The sequence below is a fragment of the Rhagoletis zephyria genome, unplaced genomic scaffold (genome assembly GCF_001687245.7).
Source record: "Rhagoletis zephyria isolate East Lansing unplaced genomic scaffold, Rhagoletis_zephyria_1.1 Rzeph_scaffold_06940, whole genome shotgun sequence".
In the NCBI taxonomy this organism is placed as follows: domain Eukaryota; kingdom Metazoa; phylum Arthropoda; class Insecta; order Diptera; family Tephritidae; genus Rhagoletis; species Rhagoletis zephyria.
This window is the reverse complement of record NW_016164023.1, coordinates 1-12,500: the sequence shown is the minus strand read 5'-3', so window position 1 is coordinate 12,500 and position 12,500 is coordinate 1. Positions and strand designations below refer to the sequence as shown.

The 12,500-nt window shown below is 36.6% G+C and overlaps 2 protein-coding genes across 4 annotated transcripts; both read right to left on the bottom strand.

Moving 5' to 3' along the window:
* Positions 1-315: 315 nt before the first annotated feature.
* Positions 316-1,727, bottom strand: LOC108373677 (sperm-associated antigen 7). The gene has a single exon (XM_017629603.1). It carries the CDS (start codon positions 1,288-1,290, stop codon positions 487-489), a length of 804 nt encoding a protein of 267 aa, XP_017485092.1. The 5' UTR covers positions 1,291-1,727; the 3' UTR covers positions 316-486.
* A 1,411-nt stretch (positions 1,728-3,138) lies between these two features.
* Positions 3,139-5,133, bottom strand: PIG-A (phosphatidylinositol glycan anchor biosynthesis class A). Of its 3 annotated transcripts, none has more exons than XM_017629599.1 (7): positions 5,072-5,109; positions 4,926-5,016; positions 4,610-4,855; positions 4,430-4,547; positions 4,251-4,370; positions 3,412-4,187; positions 3,139-3,356 (listed from the first exon to the last, which is right to left on the bottom strand). In XM_017629599.1, exons 1-7 carry the CDS (start codon positions 5,080-5,082, stop codon positions 3,312-3,314), a joined length of 1,407 nt encoding a protein of 468 aa, XP_017485088.1. In that variant the 5' UTR covers positions 5,083-5,109; the 3' UTR covers positions 3,139-3,311. The 3 variants fall into 3 exon arrangements, with proteins under 3 accessions (XP_017485088.1, XP_017485086.1, XP_017485089.1); XM_017629600.1 differs by having other exon boundaries at positions 3,143-4,187; positions 4,610-4,753; positions 4,819-4,855; positions 5,072-5,133; XM_017629597.1 differs by having other exon boundaries at positions 3,142-4,187.
* Positions 5,134-12,500: the final 7,367 nt, after the last annotated feature.

Here is a 12,500-nt window from a genome sequence, read left to right as displayed (position 1 = left end):
AAAAAATACTGGTTTTATAAATACTGTAAAATTTAGCATGCTGCATACTTGAAGTTAAAGATAATGCTCAGTAAATTATAATACAAATTGTTTGTGCTTTAAAGAAAGCTATCTCTGGAGACATTGTTCTGGCGAAAAGTGCACAAATATAGCCCCACACATGTCGCAATTACNCGAGTCACGATAGGCAGGAGTTTGTTAAGTGTCGAGATCTAAAACTGTTTGTGCTTTAAAGAAAGCTATTTCTGGAGACATTGTTCTGGCGAAAAGCGCACAAATATAGCCCCACACATGTCGCAATTATAACTCTAAAAATATTTTAATTTAATGTATTTATGCTTTTTACTCAACGGCATTTCAAATAGTTAACAATTCAGTTGTGATCTCGTAATAGTAAAAATATTGCAATTTATTGCAAGTTGATGCAAAGACCCGAAGCAGTCGTCAAGCGTGTATTAATTCAATTATAGTTGTTCGCTTCAATTATCACTGATCTTCAGCATTAGCAATTAATACAGCAGCTTGCGTTCCTTCATCTGCACCTAAGGAATTTCGCTGTTGTTCAACAACGTTTGCTTGTTCCAGATCTGGTTTCTCAATCTGTTGTTGCTGTTCGAGTTTGCGCTTTTTCTTTGCCTGTATATCGGCTAAGGTTTGCTCTATTGACCGCATATCCTTCTTATTTTTACTTGGAACAAAACCATAACTCTTATTAGTCTCCGTTTTGCGTGCAGCCTCCAAGGCAGCTTCTTGCCCAATAAGATGGGCATATTTGTCTTTATAGTTGCTCGTTGGCTTTATGTCAGACTCACTGGTAGTTGGTTGTTGGTTGGAAGCACGTGCCAGTCTCTTCTGTTCACTTTCTAATTCACGTTGTTGCTTTCGCCTCTCAGCGTATTCTTTGGCCACTTCTTCATTCCATCCGTCACCATTTCGACGTGCAGCTATTTCATCCTCTGATGGTGCATTTTCCTTTTTATAGACAACCGAGTGCCGATCGATATCCTCCCGACCAAAGCTCATGGCAATAAAGCCACCAAATTCCGCTACCTCATGTATAATGGCACGATGCACCTTGTCCAGCGGCTGAAACTCAATATGCGGGCGATCATCCTTGGCAAAGCGCCCAATGCGATCCTCCACATATTTACGAAATCGATTTAGCTCTTCTTTTTGTTTGTTTTTTATGTGTTCAGCAAGCTCTTTTTGTTTCTTTATTAACTTTTTTTGTTGCTCTGTGGCTGCCGGAGGTTTTTCCATTGAATTGAGTATTGAATTCAGCAAATCCATGGCGGGTTTCGGCGACTTTTATATTTTAACAATAAACAAATTGCAACAGTCGGAGACACAACGAACGCAATTTAAGCAGCAAGGTAAAATTTTAAAAGTTTTGCTGCTTATTAGAGGTTCTTTTGTTTTTTCTATTGTCCAACGTTACCCAGCTGTTTAATTTTTCGTCTCTTTTCTATTCCTTCCTAGTACCTTCGTATCTGTTTTGCTCCGTTCGTTCTGTTCTGTCAAAAAAGTCCCTTAACTGCTCGCGGTAGTAAATTTTTGGACCCAACCGATTAGGATATCGTGTGTGAAGAAACAAAGAAAAACAGGTCTGTTCGATTAGGACGCTGTTACGCAGCCTACTACAGAGAACGTTAAATACAGAGAAGCAGCATTAGCACAATGGACGAGGTAAGAATGAAACGAAAGACTGGGTTCACACAGCGAATTTTTGCTGCTCATTTTCGGCAACTTCTCATTTGGTGTTGCCCTTGGCGTTCACACAGAGCAATTCTTTTGTACACAATTGTTGTTGCCAGCTGTGAACGGCCAACTAGAATTACTCAGACGAACGAGAGCACAAAGCGTGTTGCTCGAGCACGAGCAACTCCATGAACGAAAGACACAAGATCACGCGGGAAGGAAAGAACGAAAAAAGTTATTTTCTAGCTGCCAAAATCTCGACGCCATCTTTGTTGTAAGAAGTAAACAACGAAAAGATCGGAGAAAACCGCGAAATTGTTGAACGCATGAAAAATCATTTTTATTATGCAAATTCTTCTATAAATCGTGCCGTTGTGTTAAATTATTCGTTATCTTATGTGTACACACGTTGTCACAAGCGAAAATGAAGAAAATTGCAGTAAAAAGCCACCACCAAATTGTAAACAACGAAGAAATGTAAATAAACGGCTAATGTCAAAATCGTTCAACTTTTTTCCTTAATGTGATTCTAACGGGCTACTCTCCTGCCCGCGTGATCTTGTCTTTTTGGTTCATGACAAGCACCACTATTTTACATTTTTATTCAAGTAAAGAAGAGTTAATTCAACATGACAACACATTTTAAAGCATTTTGTTGCATCATTTTACCTAAATAGTGCGTTTAAAGTGGCTGAAAATAATTTTGGCTAATTTTGGTTTTTGTTGTTTTCTTTGCTTTGTTTACTTTTCGCTCGTTTTCCAGTGAAACAAGATGGCGTAGAACCCGCTAAAAAAATCGACTTTTTTCACTCTCTTGTTCTTACGTGATCTTGTGTCTTTCGTTCATGACTTGAACTGTGTAAAAGCAGTCTTTGACTGGGTTCACACAGCGAATTTTTGCTGCTTATTTTCGGCAACTTCTCATTTGGTGTTGCCCTTGGCGTTCACACAGAGCAATTCTTTTGTACACAATTGTTGTTGCCAGCTGTGAACGGCCAACTAGAATTACTCAGACGAACGAGAGCACAAAGCGTGTTGCCCGAGCACGAGCAACTCGGTGCCCTTCCCCCTTGCTCGTCACTCCCTCTCCCACAAGTAACGAGTTGCCACGATAAAAGTTTCTCTGTCTGAACCTAGACTAACTAGCCAGATAAGTTAAATAATAAACCATATTGTGCAATTATTTACCAATGAGCGTTCATGAAAGAATGCGTATAAACTGATAAATTTAAGCTATTTCTCCCTTTATCACTTTCGATGAAGACCCCTAAAGCAATTCCAATTCGTACTGTCGTCAAGTATATAACCTGATAATGGAGATCGCTGCATCTTTTAGGCGCATCAATATTACATAGTTACATCCCAAGCTAATAAAAGCGAGGTAAACATGATTTTTTTCTGTTAGTTTTAACATTAAATTCCAAAAAAAAAAATCGTTTTTCACTTAAAAGTGTAAACAGAACCAAATTGATGGTATTAGTTAATTGGTAATTTTTAATAAACCTTACGTAATCATAGTAATCTCATCTATGTAGATTTTAAGAATATTTAGGAATAAAAGTATTTATATATGTATGAAAATACAAAAAGCGTTTATTGATTACGCAAGCGCGTCAGTTCTTTGGCTTTCTCCATATAGCGACGTGGTCGTAGATATTCTAAAAATAATAGCAGTATATGGGCCATAGATATAACCAAAAGGAATGGCCATACTTTGCTGCGCAGGTAACCCCAAAGTAGAGCACCTAGCGATTTTTCAGGTTCGACCAAAATACGCGCATATACCCTTTCTGTCCTTTGCGTAACATTCTCCCAGTTGTACAGTGTAGAAACAATCTCATTACATTTATATGGGCAAAGCACAGCTTCCATGTCTTCAATACCCTTAAAAGCTCCGGTATTCTTTGCGTGTTTTACCTTATGCACACCTGAGTTTACATGTCGTGATTTTGTCAGTGTCGCACTTTTTTGTTCGTGAGCTGTTTTCATAGCACCATACCCCACAACATGAACACCGCCATTGACACTAGTCCCAAGTAAGGTCGGTCGTTGGTTATTAAAAAAGCACCTATACCGGTTAATTGCTTTGAGTACGCCCTGATAAACGGAATCGATTTCAGGTTCCGTCAGAATTATTAAATTCGAAGGTAATACTTCAGGTATACCACCCACGCGGGTAGATACGACTTGCAGGCCACATGCAGCTGCTTCTACTATAGCCATGCAGTACGCTTCAGTGAGTGAGGTGTTTACAAAAATGTGCCCACGTACAAGGATGTCGCGAACTTGGGAATGTTCAACGGCCCCTATTAATTCAACGCGATCTTGCATGTTTACCTTTTCACGTACTTCTTCAAGTAGATCACGTTTTGGCCCATCACCAACTATAATAAAATTTATTTTGGGCGTATGCCTAAAACGAGGAATTACGCCAGCAAGTAAATCAATGCCTTTTCGATAGACTAGGCGTGAGGCGACCACAATGTTAACTGTAGCGAGAAAGAAACATGTGTTAATTCTATGTAAGTTTGATTAATATGGCAAATCATTACTTGTGCCGTCCACAGGTCGTTTACTTGGATCTGGTGTAAATAGGGCAGTGTCAACAGCATTTGGAATGACGGAAACTTTTTCTTTTGGTATGCGTGCTCGTAATACAGTGTTTTCTTTACCTGTTTAAATTTAATTCATATAGATTACTATAAAGTCAGACACTAACTAATCTACTCACCAATGTGAGAGACGCAGATGCAGTGGTTTACATTAGCCAAATTTATCTCCAGCATTTTGTTAGTGAAAACCGCTGACAAATCAGCAAACCCAAAAAGACTGTGATCCGTAAAAACAGTCTGTTTAAAAAAAATGCAATCAATTTATTAGTTGCATACTTTGAAGTTTTCTATCAAATCACCCTCAGGCCCAGCATATTGCCAATAATCATGGCTTCATGTGCCAGCGTGCTAAATGCCGAGTGTCCGTGCACTACCTCAATGCATTCCCGCAACAGTACGCATCGTATAAGTGGTATTTGACATAAAATTGTGGGCAGTATACACTGATTGTAGAACGGTTTAATTGGTAAATAATATACTTTTAATCCATTGGTTAAGTAACGAATACCTCTACAATCACCATAGCAGTGTGTTAACACAATGACCTGGTTATAGAATAATAAACAATTGAAGGCGAAGTTTTTAATATGAAACCACACAATTTTAATGACTCACTTTATGTCCGTGGCTTAATAGGATCTGTGATAAATTGAAAACGTGTTCTTCTACTCCACCTATACTTGGATAAAAAAAATCTGTGACCATACTGTAAGAGAGGATAATTATAATTTAGTTTAAAATTTTCAAAACACGTTTAATACCATATTCGCATTTTCTCAAAAATAAAAACAAGAATGCATTTGTTTGCGTGTGATTACTGAAGAAACTTGCGATCAGCTGTTCCCTTCATTGATAGCATTTCTCAAAGTAAACAAAATGATTGGCATTTGTTTAAGCTGGGTTCACACAAAGAAACTTTTGTTGTCCATTTTCGGCAACTTCTCTTTTGGTGTTGCCCTTCGCGTTCACACAGAGCAATTCTTTTATACACAATTGTTGTTGTCAGCTGTGATTGGCTAACTAGAATTACTTAGACGAACATAAAGAGCACAAAGCGTGATGCTCGAGCACGAGCAACTCGGTTCCCTTCCCCCTTCCTCGTCACTACCTCTCTGGCAAGTCACGAGTTGCCGCGACCAAAGTTTCTCTGTCTGAACCTACACTTACGAACATCGATAACTGTAAAAATTGGCAAAACCAAAGTGGCGGTTTGCGGAATGGGCCTCCTTCTGTTCGCTACATCGTGGTGAAAAACGAAAGAAAAGTAAACAAAGCAAAGAAAACAACGAAAACCCAACTTGACCAAAATTATTGCACGTTCTTTGTTAGTACAGTTGGTAAATGCAAAAGGCTGTAAGCACTGCAATTCTTCCAGATAACCACAAAATTTTGCTTCATGAACGCCCTATTCTTTTTGATAAGAATGTAAAAAAAGAGTTAGCACTACTTTTGGCTGTATGTTTGTCCTTCGTTACATTTCAATCAACTCCTCTGCAATGCATCACTAATATGAATGAAACAGCGCTTTATCAAAATATTAACATCGCTTTAAACCCGGAGGGAGTANTTCTGTAACGCAAATAACATCCTGGGGTACTTTTCCATCGTTGCATTGGCAAACCTGTCGTCGACGATACTCGGTTCGCTTGGCAGTCATTTTGCACTCGCACAATCCATACTACTCGTTCAACACAGAATTTTTCTAAGTTCCATTTTGTGTGGCGAGGCGAGACTTTGAAAAATTTTCACAGCACTTTTGCCTTTGCCGTGTGCCTCGTTGGTTTTTACCTTGCGTTTCGTGTTAAGTAGCTGAAGGAATAAATAATTTTTAGCTGCTAATCGAAGCAAAGAAGTGTGTGCGTGGAATCTTCCTAATTTTCTTGTGAGTTTTCGTCACCCAGACCGAAAAAATGAGCGTGGATGTGGCACCCGAAAATGTAAGTAGCAATTGTGTTAACGGTGCATTTTTTATGTAATTTTCAGGTATTTCAATATATTACTAGCCATATTAGAAGAATTTCTTCTGAAAGTAATGAAAAAATGTTAATGGGATCACTAGAATTTCATCGTGCAAATAAATTAAATAAGTCGGCATTATATTGCATATATCTTTTGTGTGCTGCCTTTGTATTGCTAGGTTTGAGCAGTAATTGCCTGTCTGAGTGGTTCGTCGGCCCCAACGCGATCGCCTTGAAATAAAACGTCAAGTTTTTCATGAAAATGGCGACAAGTCCCCAACAGCACACATTGGGCAGAAACCATGCAACGGGCAAAATCAGCAAAACACTCACAAAGATATGTATTTGCTTATTTAGCGTAGTATGTGTCAAAGTAGCAACTACGCAAAAGTGCAACGAAAAATTTGATTCCTGCTAATGCCCATCCTTGTTAGATCTGGGTCTCATTTGCTTCATGTTGAAAGTCTTAGTTGCGGCAATGGGTTAGCCCGTTTATAAGTTCAGTTCCAGCATACAATTTGCCGTATGCTGTGCTGCTGGTGTAGCTTTCTGGCTGGTGGTTACATAGGGAAAGTCAAAGACAGAGGTAGAGCAACAACTACAGGCAATAAGTACAAGTAATGGCGAATGCGAGTCGGCTGATATAGCGAGCGAATGAGCCGTACGTTTGTATGAACATATCGCACACCGTCTTCAAAAGAGTCGCAACTCAAAATTTTGAATTTTTGAAATTATGCGCTAAAAATGTACACCTTTTTCCTTTCAACAAAAGTTTGGAGCAAACTTTTTTTTTTATAATTTGTTAAAAAATAACCCAAGGTAAAGTCGCCTTTCCTCATATGATTAGTATGTGCTACGAAATAGCTTTTCGCATTTTCTGACGAACGTATTATTTTGAGTTGTGACTCTTTTGAAGACGGTGTGCGATATGTACATGCATCGTCGTTGTGGAGTCTACAATGTAGACGTTGCCTTCGTTGCTTGGTGGTGGCGTAAAATTTTTCAAAGTGTTTTCTGGAACATCATAATATCGAGTGGTGGATCAATCAACTGACTGACTTAAACTTATAAACGACTACACATTTTTTTTTTTTTAGCAAGGGATAAAGGAAAAGTGGTGGTTGAGGAAATTTTAGGAAACTTGGTGGGTCTACGAAGAGTTAAAAGGTAATTGTTATTGTTAAGTTTACATTCAAGAATGGGCAATGTATAAGTAGTATGTATGTTAGTGTGTATGTATTTATACATAGAGAGTAGGTACATTTTGAGTTTCAAAATTGTCTGGACTTGTCAATTTTTAGTGCAGTAATATAGGGCTAGTCAATTTATTAGCATTGACGATTTTTAGTGCAGTAGGGAGTAATTAGGAAACATTTTTATTCGGATAAGAAGGAAATTAATGAATGAATTTCATAATATAAGAATCGTGTATCTATTGTATTTTTTATGTATTTCAAAACACTTACATACATAAAAGAGGGATTTTTTTATTAATATATAAAAAGAGCTTGTCTTATATGTAATCTCTTATATTTACTTTAACTACTCTACAAACCATTTTTTCAGAGTATTAACTGTAGAGAAATTTTAAATTAATTCGTAAAGATCTCATTCGACTTTTGCCGAATTCTCTAAAATGAAATAAACTGTGCTGTGCACACTTCGATTCTCTTATGAAATTTCGTAAGAAAATCGGTAAAGCAATGGAAATAAAGCTGCTATGTGAAGAATTTCTTGCAGATTTTTTCAGAACTTTCTTCATTTTTTTTCAGAGTATTGTGAACAGTAGAGAAATTTTAAAGAAATTGTAGAGATCTCATTAGATTTTTGCCGAATTCTCTTAAATGAAATAAACTTTGCACACTTCGATTCTTTTATGAAATTTCGGAAGAAAATCGGTAAAGCAATGAAAATAATGCTGCTATGTGAACAATTTCTTGCGCTTTTTCGGAATTTTCTATTTTTTCGTACAGAAATTTCGTAACGAGTTAGTGTCAACCATTTCACGCAATTTTTTTTGAAGATTCCTAAAAAATTGTTACAGAAATGAGAAACTTCTAAAGATTTCGTTAAGATTTCGGGAATTTTGGTTTGCAGGGTAACCTTAAAATACAATAAAAAAGTTTACATAGTTAAAAAACACTTAAAAAGGTAAAAAATATCATTGGTGACAGTTCAGTCGGCTGATATTAGAAATTAATTTTTTTGAAGTAAGTTGAAGTCAGTAGCAGCTTTTTTTTTGGCAGATTGCATATTGAAAATTAGTTCAAAGAGCTGCTACAAATTTAAGGACGACTTTATTTTGGCTGTATATGCGCCTATTTCCTCGGTTAATCTAAAAAGACGTAACAACATTCTAAATGAAATGGAAAAAGTCGTGACTAATATTATAGTATTTTTTTCATAAAATGATGTGGGGAGTTGTAAGTCGATGATTTCTTAGAATTTCTGTCGTCGAAGGTGTTGTGGGTTTCTTCCATATAAAAATAAATTGTGTTTATTCGTTATATGGAAGCAAATGCTACAAAAAATCAACGCTAATTTTCAGTCACTTGAAACTTGCACATTATTAGACTAAAATTGAATGGGCTATAAAACTATATAATCAAATAGTTCTAGCGCTTCAGTGCAAAAAAATTGGGAATTGGGGTGAAAATTTGTTGAATTTTTTGTAGTCTTTAAAAAGGTTTTAATCTTTCGTTTATGAGAGTTTTGTTAGAGAGTATTTTAGTTGAAAATTCTTAAAAATATACATATAATTGAACATAAGTGGCAAACTATATCACTTTGAAGTGCGGGTGCTATAGATATGTCCAATACTGTATGTGGGCACTACTATTCTTATACATATTGGTGTTAAACAGTTAAATGAAATTGAATCGATTATAAGTCTTTTAAATTTTATTGAACCCCACATCAAATTACTACAAATCAATGGCACTACAATATAAATATGAATAAAAACTTTTACTGGAAATAGTATAGATACATTAAATTTTATTGTCAAGAATGAAATTGTGTCACTGTTATTAAATATTGCTTTATAGTTCGATATTGAGTCTGAAAGCTGTATGCGCATCTATGGGGTAGCATCCAATTTCGACCGGAATTAATTTTTGTATAAGTGTATGTTTAAACCCCTGTTTCACAACGACGCGTTGTAATAGCAGGAAGCAAAGTTAAGATAGACAAAGATAGATAAGACACTCAAATGTGTTTTTCAATGTCGAAGAACTCTGCAGATCTACGAATGCTTTGTAAATGCATTTTGTACCCAATCAATATTACTACTGCCATCCGAAAAATAATCCCGCAAAGATCTCAGGAGATTTACCAAGTGCCCAGTTATGACATTTCACATTTAGTTTGGCAATTCATCGCGTTTCTTGTAGAAAACTGTATGAAACTGGGAAACATTTCTACACAGGTAATCCAGCAACTAAATTTTCTTTTAAGAGAAAAAAACCAAGGTGAAAAGCGCCACACTCAACGCTATCATGTAGGTATGGTCCTGCTGTTTATAGAACTTTCCTTCGTGTGTGCAGTTCAAACCGACTACCGACCGCGGCGCTTATTCATACCGAATTTTAAAAGCCAAAAATTAATAATTTCACGGAACCCTGGTGACTTTTCTACGGAACGCTTGGGTTCCGCGGAACCCACTTTATGAAGCTCTGATATAGGACCAAAATTTATTGATTCACTAAGACTTTGAATTCAAGATCAAACGAGTTTAAATATTCTGCTATTGTTCTATTCTCTCTTTAGGCCGATTAAATACAAAAAGGGGCAAACAAAAAGTTTGTGGTCTTAACCTTCTCGTCTTTTATAAACTAGTGTTGTAGTGGTTAGCAGTGCGCGCTACAATTCGGAAGGCCCCGGGTTCAAGCGCAGAAAAAAAAAACAAAAAAGGTTTCTCTAATTGCGGTCGCCCCTCGGCAGGCAGTGGGTAACCTCCGAGTGTATTCTGCCATGGAAAACAGGTTCTCATAGAAATACAATCACCGTTCGGAATCGGCGCCCGCCATAAATCCGAGGAGAAGCTCGGCCAAACACTAACTTATTGTGTAAGCGCCAATCTCTTACTATAAGAGAAGGAGATATGAAAGAGCGTCGAAGGGTTTGCTGTTTAGCTGCTATAATCTTTTGTGGTCTTGGACTTATTGGTGTGTGTGTATTAAGCCTTTTCAGTAGGCTTTATATTATAAGCAGTTCTGGGAAAAAATTTTCGACAAACTTGGAATGGTTTTTTATGATTTTCCGCCTTGAGAGCCACACGAAATAATTATCGTTCCAATGCATAATAAGTGAGCTGAAGTTCCGAATCGACTTTCAGTACAAATTCTTGAGTTTGTGCTAACTCCATCAGTGCAGAAATGGAGTCTGAGCTTAGACTCACTTCGTAAGAATCTTTTATAATGTGGTTTGAGAGATATTAGTATTTAGTATTTAACAAGGATTTGTTGCGATTCTGATAGTGATGAGTTTTTAGAGTTATAAACTTGTGGAGAACTATAATGCTTGTATTATAATATACGCATGGCGGTAGTTTATGTAAATTGTTAGTCGATACTCGGCAAATTTTTTCAGCTCATTGTTGGCAATCTGTTGGCTGTTTAATTTTCTTTACAAGAAATAATTTTCTAACTACATACATAATTGTTTTTATTTCCCTTACCTTAAAATTAAAAGTGAAAAACTCAGCTTAAAAATTTTTTTGTAGTGATGATAAGCATTATGCATTTCGGTTTGAGCATCAAGCAGCAGGTGCACTTTACCGACTATCAAAAAAAATTATCAAACCCCACCAGTATGAAAAATTGGTCATCAAAAAAACGGTAAAACGATAATTCTACAAAAACAAATCACATGATAAAAAGCCCAACGAGAAAGTTTTCGAGTAGTAAGATCGGTGTGAGGCCCCTTATATTCAACCGGTTATNCATATGTATGCAAGGGGAAATGCGAAAATGCAAACGAATATGGTATACTAACTACTTTGGCGAAGAGTAGCCTCACAACTATTTGAAAGAACTTATTTTCACACACGTGCAAATATACCAGTATAGTGTAGCATGTACAAAGCTACTGATATACATATGTACATATACGAGATAAACTTGTTTATGTTTGCCTACATTCTTTTTGGAAGATTGCATTCACACTTGCTCTTTAGCCATTTCATTCTACTTCAGTGTTTTTCTTTCCTCTTATTCCAGATTTCAAAAAAGATGCACATCCGCAGCATTTTGTTCACATGTGTGTACAAACATTAATACATGGCTTTGTGGGACTATTTTGTTTTAAGGTCAAGCAAATGTGGCTAAAAAATTGCTTCGCTTAAACGTCGCGAGTGGATATGTACATATGTATGTATGTATGTATGTTCGCGTATGTGTACACGTGTGCACATATGCACATATGCAGGCCTTTCCAACAAAATACTGTTTGTAGGTTATTCGCCTCATTATTCTCTCTTTGTAAGCATTAATTTCTTTTTTGGCTGGTTTGGTTGTTTTGCCACTGTTTCCCGCAAAGCCGCTATGTCCGTAAGTGAGTCTCGAGTCGTTCCGTTTCAGAAGTCACTAGCCCGTTTGGTTATATTTTGTATTCGGAACTGCCAAAAAAAGAATAATAATAACTTCTAGAAGGATTCCTACGCTATATTTTTATTGAACATAATAAGGATCTTAGTTTTGCTATACATTAAAGAATCGCAAACTAGATCAAATGACGATGTGCCCTCATAAAATGTCTTTATTATACTTACATACCTACATATCTACTGTATACCAATAAATAGGTTCGTAACACATACTTCTTATGTCATATATATGTACATTAGGGTGGTCTTTAAAAAATCAAATGGAAATTTTTTTTCAGTTTCACCCCTTCAATCGGTAACACCACTGCCAGAGATATCACATATAAATTTTGGTCCCCATTGGAGACGGTGACGGTACGTGGTGTCGTACAGGGGAAAATTTCAGAATCTTCTGAGACTCAAAAAATTAAAATTATTTTTTTTATCTAATACCCAAAATCGATACTACCATCATCGAAGATATCACATATAAATTTTGGTCCCGATTGGAGTCGATGAAGGGGTGTCGCGAAAGGGTCGAAAGGCCAGATGCCTGTAAGGACTAAAAAAAATTAAAAATATGGTTTTTCATTTAATGCCCAAAATCAATACTACTAAAGTCGAGGATATCACATATAAATTTTAGTC

Coding starts and splice junctions, on each gene's coding strand:
- PIG-A (XM_017629597.1), bottom strand. Junction 4,856..4,925: donor TATTAAGCCACGGACATAAA/GTGAGTCATTAA, acceptor TTCTATAACCAG/GTCATTGTGTTAACACACTG. Junction 4,188..4,250: donor ACGACCTGTGGACGGCACAA/GTAATGATTTGC, acceptor TTCTCGCTACAG/TTAACATTGTGGTCGCCTCA.
- LOC108373677 (XM_017629603.1), bottom strand. CDS start 1,290: ATGGATTTGCTGAATTCAATACTCAATTCAATGGAAAAACCTCCGGCA.